This window comes from Larimichthys crocea, unplaced genomic scaffold, assembly GCF_000972845.2.
Source record: "Larimichthys crocea isolate SSNF unplaced genomic scaffold, L_crocea_2.0 scaffold196, whole genome shotgun sequence".
NCBI classification, from domain to species: Eukaryota; Metazoa; Chordata; class Actinopteri; family Sciaenidae; genus Larimichthys; species Larimichthys crocea.
Genome location: NW_020852647.1, coordinates 300,562 through 320,967, shown reverse-complemented (window position 1 = coordinate 320,967; position 20,406 = coordinate 300,562). Strand labels below are relative to the sequence as shown.

The following is a 20,406-nucleotide window of genomic DNA, read 5'->3' as shown; positions in this document are numbered from 1 at the left end:
ACAAATAGAAGAAAGACACTTTAACTTCCTTCAGTCTGGACTTTAGTGTAAAAAATCTGTAAAAAAAATCCTTCAGTTAATTTTAAGGCATTAAAAGATAAAAGTAATGTTTCTTTCCTCAGCAACAAAAACACTTCCACTTCATTCAGTTTCAATGAAACAAACATAACAAACACACTTCATGTTCGTTCCGTCTGAACTTGAATAAAATCCAACAGTTTTACCTTAAAAAATGTTTTTTATAAAATAGAAACCTTCAGTTGTCTGTCCTCAACAACACTTCAGTTTCCTTCAGTTGATCCAGGCTTTGTTTCAGAAACATTAGATGAATACACTTCAGTTTCCTTCAGCTCCTTCCTCATAATTTTATTTTAAATAAATTAACTTTTATTTGAGTCCATTTTCATCATCATCATCATCATCAGAAACTCTTCATCTTCCTTTAGTGTGCTCTGAGCTGATGAGTGCAGTGTGTTAATGATTAGAAAGTCACTCTTTGTCCTCGTAATCCAACAGGTCCTCACAGTGCAGACGTGAAACCTGTCGAGCCCTTGGTGTTGTTCCGTGTCCGGCCTGTAGGGGGTCATGGTGGCTCTGAGGTCAGAAGTCTGTTTAAAGTTAACCATGTGATGAATCTTAATGTTCCTCCAGCTCACATCGCATTTATTGTGAAGGAAAGCTGATTATCTTTATTCACCACCGCCCCACACCCGTCCTCACCCCCATCACCACACCCTCCAGGATTTAGACAGATTTACTTCACCTCTGGAAGAGTGGAGGAGGAGGAGGAGGAGTGGAGTCGGAGCCCACTCAGGAAAGAAGGGACCCTTTATATTAATAACAGGAAGTCTGCTTAATACACCCCTATTAACACCAAAATAAAACAGACAAATAGAGGCAACAACCAGCATCTGAGGCGTTGCAGAGTGACATCACAGTGACATCATGGTGACATGACCTGCCGTAGTTCAGGGTGTGACTTGTTTTTACCCCACCTGTCTGCCTCCACAGCTTTATTAGAACATCTGTCACTGAGAGGTGGTCATGATGGCGGGCCCGCCATCAAGGCTTATCCTACACCTCCCATTAATGCTGCAGTGGAATGGTGCTGGTGTAAAAGTCCCCTGGTGTTTCCATGTTTCAAGGTGACTGACATGCATGTATCATACCACCGCAGATTTTCTTCATGACTGAATGCCGGCTGACATTTTGTGTGGCCGTGAGTCAAAACAGGAGATTCAGTGAGGTCAGAGTGGTGACGACATACCATGGACATGTTAAAAACACATCAGGAACACGTTAGAAAGACAATGGAAACATGTTAAAAACACATTAGAAACATGTTAAAACACACTAGAAACATGTTTAAAACATATTACAAACATGTTAAAACACATTAGAAACATGTTAAAAAACATGTTAAAAACATATTACAGACATGTTAAAACACATTAGAAACATGTTTAAAACACATTAGAAACATGTTAAAAACGTATTACAAACATGTTAAAACACATTAGAAGCATGTTTAAAACATATTACAAACATGTTAAAACACATTAGAAACATGTTAAAAAACATGTTAAAAACATATTACAGACATGTTAAAACACATTAGAAACATGTTAAAAACATGTTAAAAACATATTACAAACATGTTAAAACACATTAGAAGCATGTTAAAAAACATGTCAAAAACATATTACAAACATGTTAAAACACATTAGAAGCATGTTAAAAAACATGTTAAAAACATATTACAAACATGTTAAAACACACTAGAAACATGTTTAAAACATGTTAAAAACAATAGAAACATGTTAAAAACATGTTAAAAAAATATTACAAACATGTTAAAACACACTAGAAACATGTTAAAAACATGTTAAAAACATTAGAAACATGTTAAAAACATGTAAAAAAAATATTACAAACATGTTAAAACTAGTGCTGTCAAAATTAACGCGTTAATTTTGTCGATTAATTTTAAAGAATTAACGCGCTAAAAAAAATTAATGCAATTAACGCGGTTTTGTTTACTTCCGGTGGCGGCCGCCATTTTGGATGTGGCAAAGTAGAGCTTTGTTTCCCAGATATATTAGTGTGTGTGTGAATGGGTGTATAAGAGGCATTAACTTAAAGCCCTCATGGAGACTGCGCCCTGGGCGGTCGCCCACATTGCCCATAGCTAAAACCGGCCCTGCTTGTATTAGTTTACGGGCAAATCTGCCACATCCAATATGGCAGACGCGGTAACGTATTGCAGCAACGGACCAACGTGCTCAGTGCGGCGTCTATGTATATATGTCTATGATCTATCCTAACTAAAGGAGAGTCTATGTATATATGTCTATGATCTATCCTAACTAAAGGAGAGTCTATGGCGGAAAGATGGATAACTTTTAGGGGGAACATTTCATTTTAAAAAGTTGCCCGACAGCTCGTTGGACAGAAAAAAGGCAATTTGCACAGTTTGCAAAGCCGAATTTAAATTCCACAGAAGTAACACGACTTTAACATATCACCTCAAAGCAAAACACCCAGTCTACACTACAGGAGTGTGGCACTCCTCAGTATATTTCCTCATTCTGGCTTTTTTCTGTTTGCACTGTGCATATGTGCACCTTAAGCCAATAAAATGAATGAATTTAAATATACTTTCTCTGTGTTTATTCTACATTAATTTGATCATTTTACATAAATTAATATTCATTATAAGCTTCAATCTCATAAAAATGCATTTAATTTATTGATACATTTATTGATAGATTAATCGTGATTAATTACAGAAATTTTTGCGATTAATTAGTTTTTTTTTTTTAATCGATTGACAGCCCTAGTTAAAACACATTTGAAAAATGTAAAAAAAAAAAACACATTAGAAACGTGTTAAAACACACTACAAACATGTTAAAATGCATTAGAAACATGTTAAAACATATTACAAACATGTTAAAATGATTTGAAACATGTAAAAACACATTAGAAACATTTAAAACACATTAGAAACATGTAAAAAACGGTTACAAAGACATTGTAAACACATTAGAAACATTAGAAATAAATTACAACCATATTAAAAACATGTTACAAAAAACTGAATTGAAAAACGTGGTGAGCAGGTGAAGTAGTGAGCGGGTGAAGTAGTGAGCGGGTGAAGTAGTGAGCAGATGCGACTGACCTCAGGTGAGCTTCCTGTTGACGGTCAGAGAACCTGTTCAGGTTCAGCATGCTGCCCTTGCTGTCACTGGCCACAGGTTTGTTTGATTGGCCGAGCTCCTGCGGCGAGGTCACACAGAAATGGAACAATCAATCACGACAGTGGGATGAAGGCGTCATGACATCTGTGAGTCCAGATCACCCGAGGACGCCTGAATGACCCAACTGTCCCTGAACACCCGTGGCCCACTGCTACAGGCCCCTCCCACTACTGCAGGCCCCGCCCACCCCAGTTTTAAATCAATCAGAGCTCGTCTGCGTGACATCACACGGCATTTTCCCAGCTGTCCGTGCAGCAGGTGTGAATCGCCGTGATGCATTCAAGGAGGCTCAGATGCAGTGAAAAGGATCATGGGAAAGATTTAGTCCTATTTCTTGTTCCTCGACACTTTGATAACTTTACTGTTCAAGGAGGACTCACCCACCTCAGACCGGACCAGACCAAACTAGATCACATCAGGTTTCAGGCCCCGCTGAACGGACGCCACTGCCTGGTCACAGATCTACCAATTAAAGTAATGATGCTGAGGAGCACGCTCAGTGCGACCCAGCAGCCTCGGGGTGAAGTCCTGCTGGACGGACCTCAGAGGCTCTATGAGGAATCCGAGCTGACTGTCGACTCAGCAGAATGACCCGGGTCAGACAACTCTGTTACCCACAATGCAACACAGAAGAGAGGTCAGGCAGTGATGTCATCAATGTAAATAAAGTGTCACGAATGTTTGACTTGTTTTTTAATGTGAAACTGAAATAAATTCAAAACTAGTTAATTAAAATATGTTTAATAAATAATACATTTGAATTAAAATTATTTTAAAGTTGTAAGCGAGGAATCTGAAGGGGGTGGGGCAGGAAGGATATCAGCTCAGTGACAGCTGTAGGTCACGGCTGTCAGACATTTTATTGAGTTAAACAAGCGTGACCGGCATTGTCTTAACGTCAGTGTGTGTGTGTGTGTGTTTTAAAGTTTTTTTCAACCTTTCAAATTAAAATTTAAATTAAAATTGTTGATAAAAATGAAACTTGTTGAGAGAACATCAAAAGTTTCTTTGAACTGTTTCAGTAATTTAAATAAATGATTTGTCACCTTCGTCCAGACGAGGTCTGAATCGTTTCTTTACCTTCAGACCTACCGTCCTATTGGACCAATCCCATCATGCATCTCAAACAACCCGGCTCGGTTCCCACGGTGATGGGCTGCATCATCCGTCCACTCCGAGCTGAGCTGCTGTGAGAAGTCTCGTGCATCGGCAGACCTCCGTTTGCCATGGGATTACCAGACTTTGGTCTGTGTAAAGGTAGCCATGGGGAGGACCCCCCATAGGCCAGGAATGCCGTCAGGTCAGGGGAGGAGAGGCGGGGGAGGCTGGGGGAGGCAAAAGGAGGCTGAAGGACACTCGGGGAGGATGGGGCAGGTGCTTTTGTGAGTCCTGTCAGCCTTCAAAGTCGAGACTGAGCTGAAAAGGTTAGCACAGAATAATCCACCCACCCCCCAGACACCCCCAACCAAAACCAAAAGATTGAAATATACATCATCTTTTATAAAGATTGAAATATACTCTGTCATCTTTTATAAAGATTGAAATATGCTCTGTCATTGCTTGTAAAGACTTAAACTCAGTTTTTTAAGAGTAATCGTCAGTTATATCCACTCTAACATGTTTTTACCAAAACTCTTATTGTGAAAGAGACAGATAGATGTGAAGCATTAAAGCCCACTTCCTGTCCTGCAGTCTGTGTTTGGGTGGTGGTGTTGATGGTGTTGTTGTGGGGGCGGTGTACCTCTGTGGGGGTGTACAGGTTGCGTCATGGGACCCGAGGTGTCCCCCTTTGTGCAGCCTGTCAAACGTGGTTAACATGCAGCCATTTATCTCCTGAGCCCCCCCCGAGAGCACAATGGTCGGGGTGAGCCGGGGCCGACGGCGGGTGAAGCTTTAGTTGTTCCCCCCACCTCCTCTCTTTCTCTCTTTCTCCCACTCTCTTCCTCTCCCTCCATCGTGTTGTCTCTGACCCCCCCCTACCCCCCCCCCCCCCTCTTGCCCCTCTGTCATTGTTGGGTTTTATTATTTGCCCCCGGGCCACTCCTCGCTCTGGTTCAGGCGTTATCTGACAAGGTGCTTCAGAATGTCGGCCGCCGCTGCCAGACAGATTGGACCTTGTGAATGTGTCGGAGCTGAGCACACCCAGGAGCGCCGCCACGGAAACAATGAGGTGGATTGTTGGTTCCCACCATCACCCTCCTCACCCCTCTGCTGCCTCCAACAGTAACAGTTGTACCTGACAAACAAATCTCCATGTTTACAAGCGGCTGAGTCCATCTAACACTTGGTTCTGGTTCTGGTTCTGATCGTGATGATGGATCAATCATTCAGAACTGACAGCTGACAGAACAACAACCTTAAAAAGAAAAGGGCACGCTGAGAACTCTGGGTGATTGAGTTCACACGTCCGCTTAAATCAGATATTTTCTGAGTGAGATTGTATTTATATATATATTTATGTATTTATATTTAATGTGGATGCAGACAGAACGTTGATTAAATTTAAATTATATTTCTTGAAGTTGAGCAGACAAATGTGGAAAATATTTCCACAGATCTGTCTGAAAAATGATGCATCCACAAAGAAACATTTCAACTTGTTATTGAACTTTCAACATTAAAAATACAGAATATCACTGTAAACAAACACCAACAGTTCTACTGAGAAACACTGCTTTTTAACATATTGTTACAATCAAACACCTTCAATGAAGTGATCATACTAATTTACAAGTGATAAAAAACAGAAAAAGACTGTAATAAATTATTTGAAGTTGAATCAGTTTAGAGTTTACAGATAATGTCTGTAAATTAGCAGTTTGCTTACAAAAAACAGGAAACGACTGTTAAGTTATTTACCATAAATGTCAGATTTACAGTGTATTTATATAAATATATAAAGTTTGATTAAATGCAGACGTGTGAAGCAGCAGCAGAAGAAGAATCTGTGCTTCCTGTTTGTTTGTTTGTTCGAACACTTCTTCTCTTCGTGTCGGTTAAGACAGAAGTGCAGCCTCGCCGGCTCGTACTCGGCGGTTTGCGGTGGTTCTAATGTGGCAGATAAAACCCCGGCTTTGATATCGCCTGCTCCAATAAGCCCCCTCAGCCTGCCAGCACCTGCCAACGGGGAGGTATGCATTCATGTGCCCCCTAACAGGATTATACTGCTCTGTAATTGATTCATTTGCAGTGAGGGGAGGTGACAGTGCTTTGGAAATGAGAGTTTAGGTAACAGGCGCCCCAGAATTCAGCCGACTCCATGTGTCAATTTTATTACATCAGTCCAGATGAACTTGAAAGGCCGGCTTTGTGCGCACTCATTGGCTGTTTGTGGCTCGCTCAAAGGGACCACATTCAATGGAGGTCATTGATGTGTGTGCTTTTCCTCTTCAGCCCTTCTCGCCGCTCGTCGTGTTCAGACTGAACTTCATCAGCGTCTGCATCAGTGTTTGTGGCAGCCATGTTGTGATGGGATCAGTTATTAGTCCAATCGATGTGACACGGATGAAGCATGTTAACGTCTGGATCAGTTCACACACGGATGATGATGTGACGGGAAAACAGGCGTAAGCGGGTCAGTCGATAACTCGCTCAGAAAAAAGCCCAAATCGGTCAGTCGGGGTCAAACATGGAGGTGAAACATCATCAGGACACGTTCACGTGTTCTCCGGCACATGTGTCAACGTCAAACATGTTCCAGCTAGCATGAACAGCTAGCATGTCAACATGTGCCATCGCTGTAGGCCAGTGGTGCTAAGCTAACAGGATTCATGCTAACGCTTTACATTAGGTTGAGTCATGTCAAGTCATAGGCTGCATGCTTAAAGCATGTAAGACTTTTAATAAAGGTTTACCATGCAGTGATAGCTGGCTCCATGCTAACAGTCATGCAGTGTTGATTACAGGACGTCAGAGGGGAAAGAAAGCACCCCCTGCTAGGTGACCCAGCAGCCTGCCCTGGGGCGGTGGTGGTGGAGGGGTGGGGGCGTCTTAACGTGATCTCAGGAGCCTCCTTTGTCCATAAACATGATTTAATGCTGAATAGAGCTGAACTGAAAGAAAGAATAAATAGAATATTTATTTCATCAGATGACGATAAGACCACGATAAGACTTCCGGTCCTGGTTTTCTGTTGGCGTCACACAATCCTCTTTGGTCCTGAAATCTGGGTTAAATGCAAATCGATCCAAGCGATACCAGACAATAATTACTGACTTCTGTATACGTGCAGCAGACCAGAAGAGAATTTAATCAGACCTGTGTCTGCACTGTGCCCCCCTTTCACCAACAGGACGTGCTGGCAAGACTTGAACTGTGTAGATATAAATAAAGAACCAACATAAAAATATAAAGCATCAATATAAAAATAAATAAAGTACCAATACAAACATATAAAGTAATCATATAAAACTCCAGTGTACTGTGTATTTCAATAATAAAAGTCTAAGAATAAATAAATATATGTGCTAACATTAGCCTTGGAATGATCTGTGAATCTGTGAAGTGTTGGATGACCTTTAACCAAACAGATGTTATCTTAGATGTTAATTATATTGTTAATTATTATTAATTAATAATCATGGCAGTGCTCGTCACAGGAAACAAGGCGGATTATTGATCACAGATTGTCTGTTGAAAATAAATTTTTCTTTGATCGTCTTCAAACTTGAGCAACTCACAGTTACTGTTATTATCACTGATTAATTGTTTGATTATTGAATGATTGGTTGATAATCTCAGAGAAATGTGAAAGCATTTCAATCATTAAATGTGACGACTTAAACTTGCAATCACTGATCAGAGCTGTTTCCAATCGATTAATCGATTATTGATATTTGTGTCATGTTATTTCTTTGCATTGACTCTTCTTCTTCTTGTTTTTTTCCCGGTGTGTTCCCGCCGCCCTCCTTGACCTGAAACAAACCCGTGGTGTGAAATCAGGTAAGGAAATATAAAAACAGTCACACATGAAGTTTCCTCTTTTCTGTGTCGACACTGAAGTGTCCGTCTGACTTCCCTTTGCTGTAATCTGCTGACATGTCGTTTCTCTGGGTTTAGTCGAGCTTGTCACCGCACTGCTGCTTCTTCTTCTTTTTCTTCTTCTTCTTCTTCTTTGGTGTTTCTGAGAACACACGTTGAAAACACCTTCCCGTTCTGCCCTCACACTCGTTTATTTCCTTTTCTTCTTTCACACTTCCCACTTCTCTAAAGTCACCTCCTTTTCCCCTCCTTCACTCTGAGTCTGCTTCAGACAAGTTTACCAAGTTTAACCTGTGACAGATGAACTGATCGGTCAGTTTAATTAAATTATATTCAATTTTATTTTATTTCTTTTACAGAGCAGGTCTATACCATACTCTTTATAATATTATTTACAGAGACCAACAGTTCCACCATGAGCAAGAAAAACTTCTGGCAGAAACCTCCAACAGACCCAAGCTCATTGGTAGACAGTCATGCATAGTAAGTAGTAACATGCATTAATGAGACATGTAATCTACAGGAAAGAAGCCAGAATGGAAGAGATGTGATATCTGAGCTTGGTTCCTGTCAGAACACGTGCAGCAGCATTCTGAATTAACTGCAAAGTCCTCAGAGACTTATTGGAGCAGCCTGATAACAAAGAGTTACAATAGTCCAGCCTAGAAGTAACAAATGCGTGGACTAGTTTTTCTGCATCCGCCTGAGACACGATGCGTCTGATTTTAGCGATGTTACGTAAGTGGAAGAATGCAGTCCTCGAAATTTGTTTTATGTGACGTTAAAGGACAAATCCTGATCAAAGACAACTCCAAGATTCTTTACAGTGGAGCTGGAGGCCAGGGTGATCCAATCTAAAGTAACTAAGTCTCTAGAAAGAGAGTTTCTGAGGTGTTTGGGTCTAATTACAAGAACTTCAGTTTGTCTGAATTTAACCTATGACAGACAAGCTGATTGGTCAGTTTAACGTAGTTGAATGTGATTGGTTGGTCACGACGGTCTTCATTGATGGTTGCTGTCTTTAGTTCAGGTTGTTCATGATGAGGTTCAGGCTCGGCTTGGTCCGTCCGGTCCAGACAATAGAGTTTGTGTTTGCTCGTTTCCTGTTTGGACACGACGACATCTTCCATCAAATTATGGACACAAACACGACGCCCTGTTTGAGTGTGATCAGACATCAGCTGACAAACAGAAACATGTTGAACTTATCGTGATAATCTGAGCTCAACGAGTCATTAACAAGGATGTTTGTCACCATGACGATGGTCAGAGTTTGTGTTTTTTGAACGTTTCTTAAGCGTTGTGATTGGTTCTGTGGAAACCATGTGATAGATAATCAGACAATAATTAATAATAATAAGAAAAATGCTTTTATTTTGAAATGCAGGAGAAGAAAATGCTTTTATTTTGAAGTGCAGGTGGAGTACCCCCCACCTCTCATCACCTGAATGTTACTGACCATGCGGGCAAGGCCAACTACTGATTAATCAATTATCAGAACAAAAATCACCATGACGACAAGATGTCTATGTGACATTAAAACACACACACACACACACACACACACACACACACACACAGGCAAAACACTGAACCCCAAACTGCTCCTGAACCATCAGTGTGTGTGTGTGTGTGTGCTTTGAGTGGTCAGAATATAAGACGCAGCAAAACGGAGGTCTTTCTTTCTTTCAGTGGAGGGTCATGTGTTTCCGCGCCGGCAACACCGGGGTTGCTGCAAGAAACCGGATCCACGTCATGCTCCACAAGCCAATCAGACACTCAGATCATAATAATAAATAAATAAATAAACACAAAGTTTATTAGCTGGTGGACAGACTTCTTTCTATGGCAATAATGTGGCACAAAAATACAAAGACGAAAAGAAAACACCTCACCTAAGCCTGAAACCACCTCTGTAGGTGCCTGGACAAAGAGATGGAAGACTGTCTCTGGCTGGGAGCAGAAGACAGCCGTCCCCTGTGTTTGGATCAAGGTATACCAGATACCTGTTTGTAGCTATGGCCCTGTGTACAACCCTCCACTGGAGGTCTCCGGTCCGCTTGCTGACAGGAGGTTTGTACAGGGACCGCCAACAGCCCTTCGGGAAGGATCCACGGCAAAGACCTCAGTTCACCTGGACACCTTCACCCCTGCCAGGGAGCGTAAGTTTAAGACCTTGACGCTGAGGAAGTAGAGGTCTTTCTTCCCCAGAGTCTCAAAGTCTGTGAACCCTGGGGTCTTCAGACTCAGCAGGTCGTCCACCTCTGGCTGCCATTGTCCCACAGCTGGAGACACAAACAGGGAGGGAAGGACGTCCTCACAATCATCATCCCATTGGTCAGATAAACACTCTGAGGCCTGCTGGTACAGCACAGACCTCCTCCACCACAGATGGTGATGATGCTGCTCCCAAAGAGCGGCTCTTCAAAGACCCACATCCCTGGTGTGATCCCAGTCTTCCGTTTGGATGTTCGAGTCTGCCAGGCCTGTAGCACCGGCCGGTAGAACGATGTTAGTCCTGTTGTATCCACAGACTGAGGCTGGACCAGGAACAGCTGCTTGTCGTCGCCGAGTCGTCCAGCCTTCCTGAGCAGGAGACAGGCTGTGTCTGTCCATGGCAGTCCAGGCTGTACAGCAGCCTCTGGGCGGTCTGCAGTCTGAGTGCCGTGATCCGAGAGTCTATATCCACCAGTCCCTGTCCACCCTCCTGCACCGGCAGATACAGGACAGGAGCCCGTGTCCAGTGCTGCCCAGACCAGAAGAAGTCCACAATCTCCTTCTGGAAGTTGTTATCAGGCCTCTTGGTGTGTTAAGACTGCCGGTCTGTGCCAAAGGGCCGAGGCGACCAAGTTATTGGCAATGAGGACCCGGCCCCTGTAGGAGAGCTGAGGGAGCAGCAGTCTGGCACGCACCTTCTCCAGAACACCCTCCCAGTTCTTCCACTCATACTCCTCAGTCCCTAGAAAGACACTAGTACCCTGAGTCCCTGTCTACCCCAGCTCAGGTCCCCTGTTAGCTTAGGTGTCTGTCTGTCTGTCCACTGCCCGATTAGTAAAGCTTCGCTCTTGTCCCAGTTTACTTTGGCAGAGGAAGCTTTCTGGTACAGTGTAAGGCTTTCTGTCAGGTTATCTACATCCCCCTGGTCTCTGATCAACAAACTGATGTCATCAGCTGATAACACTAACGGTCGGCAGACCAGGTAAACGCAGCCCTGTCAGCTTAGACCTAAGTCTACAAAATAGAGGTTCGATGGCTAGACTGTAGAGCTGTCCAGAAATGGGACAGCCCTGCCTGATACCCCTCCTAACTTTCACTGGACAGCTCAACCCTGCAGTGACAAAAACCACCACCAAAACCAAAAGCCCTTAAAGTACCAAAAAGAAAACCATGATCCACCATGTCAAAAGCTTTTTCCTGCTCCAGCGAGAACACCCCCATGTCAAAACTGTACAATTTACATAAATCAAACAAGTCTCTCATTAAAAACAGGTTGTCCATAATGGACCTGTCTGGGACACAGTAAGACTGGTTCAGTACTTGTTTGAGCCTGTTGGTGAGCACCTTTGATAAAAGTTCATAGTCCTGCAGCACACCCCCACAGGTCAGCACCCAAAACCCTCCAGACCAGAGGCCATCTGTCCCACTGCAGCAGCTCCTCCAGTGAAATGTGGGCATCCAGGGAGACTGTCCTCGTGGCTGAGCTGAGGAAGTCCCTGCAGCAGCTTGTCCTGGCACTCTCTGTGAACGTCCTCCACTCTAAAGAGGGTGCTGTAAAAATCCACCGCATGCCTCCTATCTCACCCTGGTCAGTAGTTATTGACCCATCAGGAAGGCGGAGACAGACCATCTGTTTTTTCCTTGATACTGATTTTTCTAAATTAAAAAAAGAAGCAGGTGGGAGCGTCCATCTCCCGGACGGTGGTGAAACGTGCTCTAACTAAAACCCCTTTAACCCTCTCCTGTAAAAACGTGCTCAGGTCCTGTTTCTTTTGGTGCAGTGTGTGTGTGTCTGTGCTGTGGTGTGTGTGAAGCCTGTCCTCCATGTCCCTGATGTCCTGCTCTAAGTGTTGCATGGTTCTTCTGATCCGTGTTGTTGAGTGACTAGTGTACTGCTGACAGAAAACCCTAATGTGTGCCTTACGGACCTCCCACCACTGACTCAAAAACTCATACTCACCCTTCCTCCCCCTCCAAATATCCCAGAATGCCTCAAATGTCTTACAAAAACCCGTGTCCTGCAGCAGCTTGAAGTGCCAGTGCGAGCTGCATTTGGATGTTTGTGTGATGTGAAAATCTAAAGTGACTAAACAGTGATCGGTAAACCCTACTGGAGAAATGGGACTGTTCAATAATCTGTTGCTGTATGAATGTGACATGTAAATCCTGTCTAGTCTGGCTGCACTCACCCCCCCCATCCACCACCTTCACCCATGTGTACTGTCCATCGTTAGGATGTTTGAGCCTCCATACGTCCACCACCCCCACCTCCACTCCCAGCTGTGCCAAGGCTGCAGCATACTGTAGGTGGGGCTCCTGTCCTTTCCAAAGTACAGTTCCAGTCACCCCCCATCACTAAAACCTTGTCCTGACTGCACTGTTATTTTCTGTTGGTGGTTTTGTTGGTGGTTCTGTTGATGGTTCTGTTGATGGTTCTGTTGATGTTTCTGTTGGTGGTTTTGATGTTTCTGTTGGTGGTTTTGTTGATGGTTCTGTTGGTGGTTCTGTTGGTCGTTTTGTTGATAGTTCTGTTGGTGGTTTTGTTGATGGTTCTGTTGGTGGTTTTGTTGATGTTTTGTTGGTGGTTCTGTTGGTGGTTCTGTTGGTGGTTTTGGTGATGGTTCTGTTGATGTTTCTGTTGGTCGTTTTGTTGATAGTTCTGTTGGTGGTTTTGTTGATGGTTCTGTTGGTGGTTTTGGTGATGGTTCTGTTGATGTTTTTGTTGGTCGTTTTCTTGATGGTTCTGTTGGTGGTTCTGTTGGTGGTTTTGTTGATGGTTCTGTTGGTGGTTTTGATGATGGTTCTGTTGATGTTTCTGTTGGTGGTTTTTGATGTTTCTGTTGGTAGTTTTGTTAATGGTTCTGTTGGTGGTTTTGATGTTTCTGTTGGTGGTTTTGATGTTTCTGTTGGTGGTTTTGTTGATGGTTCTGTTGGTGGTTCTGTTGGTGGTTCTGTTGGTGGTTTTGATGTTTCTGTTGGTGGTTTTGTTGATGGTTCTGTTGGTGGTTTTGTTGATGGTTTTGTTGGTGGTTTTGTTGATGGTTTTGTTGATGGTTCTGTTGGTGGTTTTGGTGATGGTTCTGTTGATGTTTTTGTTGGTCGTTTTGTTGATGGTTCTGTTGGTCGTTTTGTTGATGGTTCTGTTGGTAGTTTTGTTGAGGGTTCTGTTGGTGGTTTTGTTGATGTTGCTGTTAATGGTTCTGTTGATGTTTCTGTTGGTGATTCTGTTGGTCAGGGCCAGTCTTAGCTATGGGCAATGTGGGCGGCCGCCCAGGGCGCATTCTCCGTGGGGGGCGCACAAGCGCCCGAAAACGAAAAAAAACTCGCAAATTTTCGATACCGCTCATAAAGTTAGCGGAGCGGGCGCCCCGGGAGCGGGGTGTTGACAAGGCAGAGGGGGGGTGTTCGCCCAGGGCGCAAATGTGGCCAGGACCGGCGCTGCCGTTGGTGGTTCTGTTGATCTTTCTGTTGGTGGTTCTGTTGATGTTTCTGAGCCGCACAGTGAGTCAGTCCGCTGTGACAGTTTAATGATATAAATGACTTCCTGTCCCAGCAGAACTTTTTCACTTACCAAAATAAAACATCCTCGTCAGCAGAAATGAGTTTATTTAGAGCGTGCTTTTTACAGAGCTTTACAGAGACTTTAAACGCATCATGTGCACCACCCCCCACCCCCTATTTATACATTTATATGTATACATATATATTTATACCTTCATATGTATACATGTATATTTATATATTTATATCTTTATACGTATACTTATATGTATACATGTATATACATACATTTATATGTATATAGGTATATTTATACCTTTATATTGTCATGACCCGGCTCTAGAGCCATGACAAACACAAAGGGAAATGTGGGTTGAAGGCCAAGATTAAAGTAATTTATTGTTTTTTACCAAAAACAAACCAAAGAAACAATGGGGTGTGTTAATCAGTCAATCAGTGGTGAAGGTGCATGTATGCATGAGTGAAAATGTGTAGATGAGGTGTTGTGTGCCATGAAAAGAAAGAAACCAAAAGACCATAAGGCAGCTTGGAGAGGTGGGTGGAGCCTGCCAGAGAGAGAGACAGAGAGTTAATGGGTGGAGCTTTATACTCTCCCTAACCGGAGCCCAGGGGTTTCCACCAATCAGCTGGGTATGGGAGCACACACTCAAATTACCCAGGGAACCGTCACAATATGTATACATGTATATTTATACATTTATATGTATACATGTATATTTATACATTAATGATGAAGATGAAAACATGAAGATGTTCTGAGATCAGTTTGTTTGTTCCTCACTGAGTCACATGACTAATGATGTCAAAATGAGAGGTCCATCCTGGTCCTTGTCCGTCCTGGTCCGTCCTTGTCAGTCCTGGTCCTGGTCTATCCTGGTCCGTCCTGGTCCGTCTTTGTCTGTGCCTGATGAGTCCTTGATAGGAAGTAGTGACACCAGTGAGACCACATCATGGTAACAATGGACCCATTGTTCTGGTAACCTGGGTTGTTGGTCCAAATGTGTGACTGAGCCGAAACCTCACTGTGTGTCCTTCACCCCAATGGGCCACTGCCATTCATGAAATACTGCTCTGCTATTGGCTCAGTGGTTGTTGTGTTGTTTTGGTGTTTCCTGATGGTTTCTGCATGGTTACAGTTGGTTGCTATGGTGTTGTGATGGTTGCTAGGGCGTTGTGGTGGTTGCTATGGTCATGCAGTTCGTTGCTATGGTGTTGTGGTGGTCTATGGTCTTACATCTGGTTGCTAAGGCTGTTGTGTTGTTCTGGTGTTTCCTGGCGGTTTCTGCATGGTTACAGTTGCTGCTATGGTGTTGTGGTGGTTACTAAGGCGGCGGTGTTGCTATGCTATTGCCGGGCATTTTGTGTCTGAACAAAGTCACTGTTGGTGATTAAGGTGAAATGTTTGAGTTTGTTCCGGAGCTTTCGCTCGTGTCTCACGGTCTTCCTCTTCGTGTGGACGCCTAAGAGAAGCATTGTAATGAGGTTGTAAAAATGTTTTTCACAGTTTGGTGGACAGTCGTCTGTCAGGAAGTGATGACTCGGTGGTTTGTTCTCCTGTGTACCGGGCGCCGTCTGCAGGTCGTCGACTCAGCGTTAAACAGACGCTGTCAGCAGTTTCACTTCCTCAAACTGTTCCAGGAACAGAACCACCACACCTCAAACACCATGAGGCAACACCTGACAGACTGCGGGTCAGCCGGAGCCCGATAGGCTGGGCCAGGTCACATGATCACAGCCTGATAGGCTGATCTGTTGCAGTAAATAGTTTTTTATTCGTCATGATAACAAACAGTCCACTTGCTCGCCAAATTGCAGCTTGTTGCCATCACCGTCGTCTGTGTTCTGGTTCGACCCAATGAGCCGGTTCTGCTGGTTCTGGTCCAGATGTGGCTGCTAGAGCACTTTCAGTTTGGATCTGATGGTTCTGTCTCTGCCCGGGAACATGAATAATCAGACTGTCTGATGACCCCCCCCCCTCCTCGTTGGTCACATGATTCATTAAACAGTCTGAAAGTTTGACAAGCTTCAACATTAATGAAGAACAAGATCCAGAGTTCAAACACGAAGTCTGAGTCCAACCTTCAAAGACCAAGAGACCATTTTTAATTCATACACTAAAGACACACACACACATACACACTACATGATCACACACACACACACACACACACACACACACACACACACACGTATATTCAGTTCAGTTTTATTTATACATCTTCAGTTGTCTCCTGACACAGAGCAGCTCAGACTGACTCTTTAGAATATTATCAAGAACTCCACGAGAAGAAAAACTTCTTTTAACTTCTTTTTCAAGTAGAACCAAGCCCGGAAACCTCGAGCAGAACCGAGCTCACTGGTGGACTGCCATCAACCGAGACCAGTTGAGTTAAAGACAGAGAGGTTAGATAGATGGAGACACAGCAGCAGTAAATCATTAACTAAATATAAACTGTGATGGCAATATGGCGGCAGTAATAATAATAACATAAAAATGTGCCACAGAAGAGGAGCCTGATAGCTGAAAGCTCCGGCTCCCAATCTACTTTTGGAGACTATAGGAACCACAAGGAACCTTGAAGAAATCATGAGGAACCCTAAAGAACCACAAGGACCCCTGAGAAACCCTGAAGAACCATGAGGAACCATGAGGAACCTTGAAGAACCATGAGGAACCCTGAAGAACCATGAGGAACCATGAGGAACCCTGAAGAACCATGAGGAACCCTGAAGAACCATGAGGAACCCAGCATTCTGAGAGCGTAGTGTTCTAGAGCAGTGGTTCTTAACCTGGGTTCGATCGAACCCTAGGGGTTTGGTGAGTCGGTCTCAGGGGTTCGGTGGAGCCTCCGCCCTGCAATTTTTTATACCATTTGTTACAACATATCTTTGTAAGCAATCGTTTTCGAGGATGCTGGACATAAAAACTAAGAAAAGGAACAGACTTTGCTGTGAAAATGACATGAGACTGGCACTTGCCAAGGTGAAGCCACGCATATCTGAACTGGTCTCTCAAAGGCAACAGCAGAAGTCACACTGAGGTAAGTTGTTGTGAGTTCATGCACTGTGTTGGTTTTGTTATTTGAACAAGGTGATGTTAATGCACGGTTCATTTTGTGCACCAGTAAAAAAATCATATTTTATTTTTTACTAAAGAAGGGTTCGGTGAATGAGCATATGAAACTGGTGGGGTTCGGTACCTCCAACAAGGTTAAGAACCACTGTTCTAGAGGATAGTAAGGTACTATGAGCTCTTTTAGATATGATGGTGTCAGTTCAAATGTGATATTTTATTGAATCACATCTTTATAGATTATATTGATGACGGTCAGTCTGTGATCATGTGACGTCCTTATCTCCTGTTGTTACGGACACGTAATGACTTGTCATTAGAGGTGTCATATTTCTTAAAGGGACGGTGCAGGGAGCTTTAGTTTACTTCAAACTGATGATATGTTTGTTTTGGAACGTTCTGACAACGCTACAGAAACACTAGCTAACTGTTCAGTATGCTATGGTTGTCTGAACGTTGTCTGAATGTTAGTTATTTGTTGATTAATGTTGTGTATTGATTACTGATCAGGTTTATTATCAGCAGTAAATGGTTTTTAAACTACTTGTAGAAATATGCTTGTTTTACACAATCTAACATACATAACGTTAATGAAACGTTAATGTAACATTAGCACAGCTGTGTTTAAATGTATTTAGACTCTACTGTTATTTTTGATTTCAGCACTGTGCAGCTTCACAGTCGACTGAATGTGTAACACAAAGATGAGTGTGTGTGTGTGTGTGTGTGTGTGTGTGTGTGTGTGTGTGTCGGTCTTATCAGTCCTCAGCAGCAGTGTTTGTTTCATGAAGTTTCTGTAATCAGACGACACACCTCGGCCGAGGTGAGAAGGGCGGGACACACTGCTACTGATAGGGTTAACGTCCAACGCTCAGGTCTGCAGATCTAATCCAGACCCCTTCAAACGCCTTCATACACCTTCAGACCCCTTCAGACACCTTCAGACCCCTTCAGACACCTTCAGACCCCTTCAGACACCATCAGACACCTTCAGACCCCTTCAGACCCCTTCAGACACCTTCAGACCCCTTCAGACACCATCAGACACCTTCAGACGCCTCCAGACACCTTCAGACCCCTTCAGACACCATCAGACACCTTCAGACACCTTCAGACACCTCCAGACACCTTCAGACACCTTCAGGCACCTTCAGACCCCTTCAGACCCCTTCAGACACCTTCAGACACCTTCAGACCCCTTCAGACACCTCCAGACACCTTCAGACACCTTCAGACACCTTCAGTCCCCTTCAGACCCCTTCAGGCACCTCCAGACACCTTCAGACCCCTTCAGGCACCTTTCTACACCTTCAGACACCTTCAGACACCTTTTTACACCTTCAGACACCTTCGAACACCTTCAGGCACCTTTAAACGCCTCCACCCACCTTTCTACACCTTCAGACCCCTTCAGACCCCTTCAGACACCTTCAGGCACCTCCAGACACCTTTCTACACCTTCAGACCCCTTCAGACACCTTCAGACACCTTCAGGCACCTCCAGACTCCTTTCTACACCTTCAAACACCTCCAGACACCTTCAGGCACCTTCAGACACCTTTCTACACCTTCAGACCCCTTCAGACACCTTCAGGCACCTCCAGACACCTTTCTATACCTTCAGACCCCTTCAGACACCTTCAGGCACCTTCAGACACCTTTCTACACCTTCAGACACCTTCAGACACCTTTAAACGCCTCCACCCACCTTTCTACACCTTCAAACCCCTTCAGACACCTTCAGACCCCTTCAGACACCTTCAGGCACCTCCAGACACCTTTCTACACCTTCAGACACCTTTCTACACCTTCAGACACCTTCAGGCACTTTTCTACACCTTCAAACACCTTCAGGCACCTTCATACACCTTCAGGTACCTTTCTACACCTTCAAACACCTTCAGGCACCTTCAGACACCTTTAAAAAATAAGTTCATGTCCTCATGGAGCTGTGCTGAAGGTGGGCGGTGTCGAGGGTGGAGGTGTTGTAACTTGAAGGTGTTAAAACCTGATTAAAGTCAGAGACGTTCAAAGAGGAACTGATGATCGTTACAACACACACACCTTCAACACTGATAACACACACACACGTTAACACGCACAGTTTCACTCTGACAGAGTTCCTCTTTTTCATTCTGATTATGTCTCTTTGTCTTCTCGTCTCCTCATGTCCTTGTCTCCTCATCGCCTAGTGTTATATTTTACCTCTTTCTTTCCTTCCCTTGTGTTTCCATCAGCCAATCAGACTCAAAAGTTCAGCCTCAAAAGTCCAGCATGAACCACCACTGCTCTCAAATGTGGAGAGGGTGGCCTGGTTCTGGTCCTGGTTCTGGTTCTGGTTCTGGTCTTGGTCCTGGTTCTGGTCCTGGTTCTGGTTCAGTAATGTCTCACAGAGTTGAATGCTGCTTTTTTCATGCATCCTCCCTCCGCCAGATGTATGATGTCTGGATGTGGTCGCTGTAACGACATGTCAGACTGCCAACATGGAAACTCTCACTCAGAAAGAGATCAAACATTAATTATGAATAATTAATAATTAATGTTTGATCTCTCCGCAGCTTTGATAAAAAAATAAAAAAATAAAAACTTGATGTTATCTCATCCAGTTCTGGTGGTTCTTCTGTCTTTAAACAGAACTTTGTCTTTCTAATGGGACATCATTGGACCTCAGGTCACTGTACAGCAGGCTGCTTAGTAAGAGTGAGACACTTGTCTGCCTGATGTGTTATGATGCATTATGTGTTATATTGTGTTAAAATATGTTACAGTGTGTTATGATTCTTCATAATGTGTTATTGTGTTATGTGTTGTAATGCATCATAATGTGGCATTATATGTTATTATATATTATAATATGTTTTGTCATATATTGTCAGTATGTCATATAATGCATTATATGTTATAATATGATATATATATATGTTATGTAAATATCATAAAATGAATTATGTCATGATATCTTATTTATATGTTATATAATGCATTATAGCTTGTTTGTGTTAATATGTTGTAATATGTTTGAATGTGTTGATGTGTGTTTGTTAAATGTTGTTTAAATATGTCTGTGTCCTGTAAACTGTGACAATAATGATTCATGTTACTCTTCAGTCAGTGTGCGCTGCATCAAGGAGGCTGTCAGGGTTTGTGGGTGGAGGTTGTAGAGGGGTGATGAAGGTGGTGGAGGGGCGAGGGGGTGTTTCAGCTCTGTCAGTGCTCTGCTGTTTGTGTTACCTGTCTGTGATGAGTCACTACCACCTCGTAGCCACTAGGCAGCGAACTCATCCTGCACAGCCTAATCTCCCCTCCCCCTCCAGGTGATGTGCTGTCAGGCGAGAACAGAGAGAGAGAGGGAGA

General features: G+C 43.4%; 1 protein-coding gene across 7 annotated transcripts in view; it reads left to right on the top strand.

The window, feature by feature from the left end:
- The window catches only part of zeb2a (zinc finger E-box binding homeobox 2a), a 36,639-nt gene that overhangs the window by 4,522 nt on the left and 11,711 nt on the right, over positions 1-20,406 (top strand). The window contains exon 2 of one of the 7 annotated variants that reach the window (XM_019279321.2): positions 8,639-8,723. The exons of 4 other annotated variants lie outside the window; for them this stretch is intronic. In XM_019279321.2, coding sequence (XP_019134866.1) covers positions 8,717-8,723 — 7 coding nt within the window. In that variant the 5' untranslated portion in view covers positions 8,639-8,716. Of the gene's footprint in view, positions 1-378; positions 1,146-7,761; positions 8,202-8,638; positions 8,724-20,406 lie in introns of those variants that run through there. 2 more of the 7 variants (XM_019279320.2, XM_019279323.2) reach the window with 2 other exon arrangements.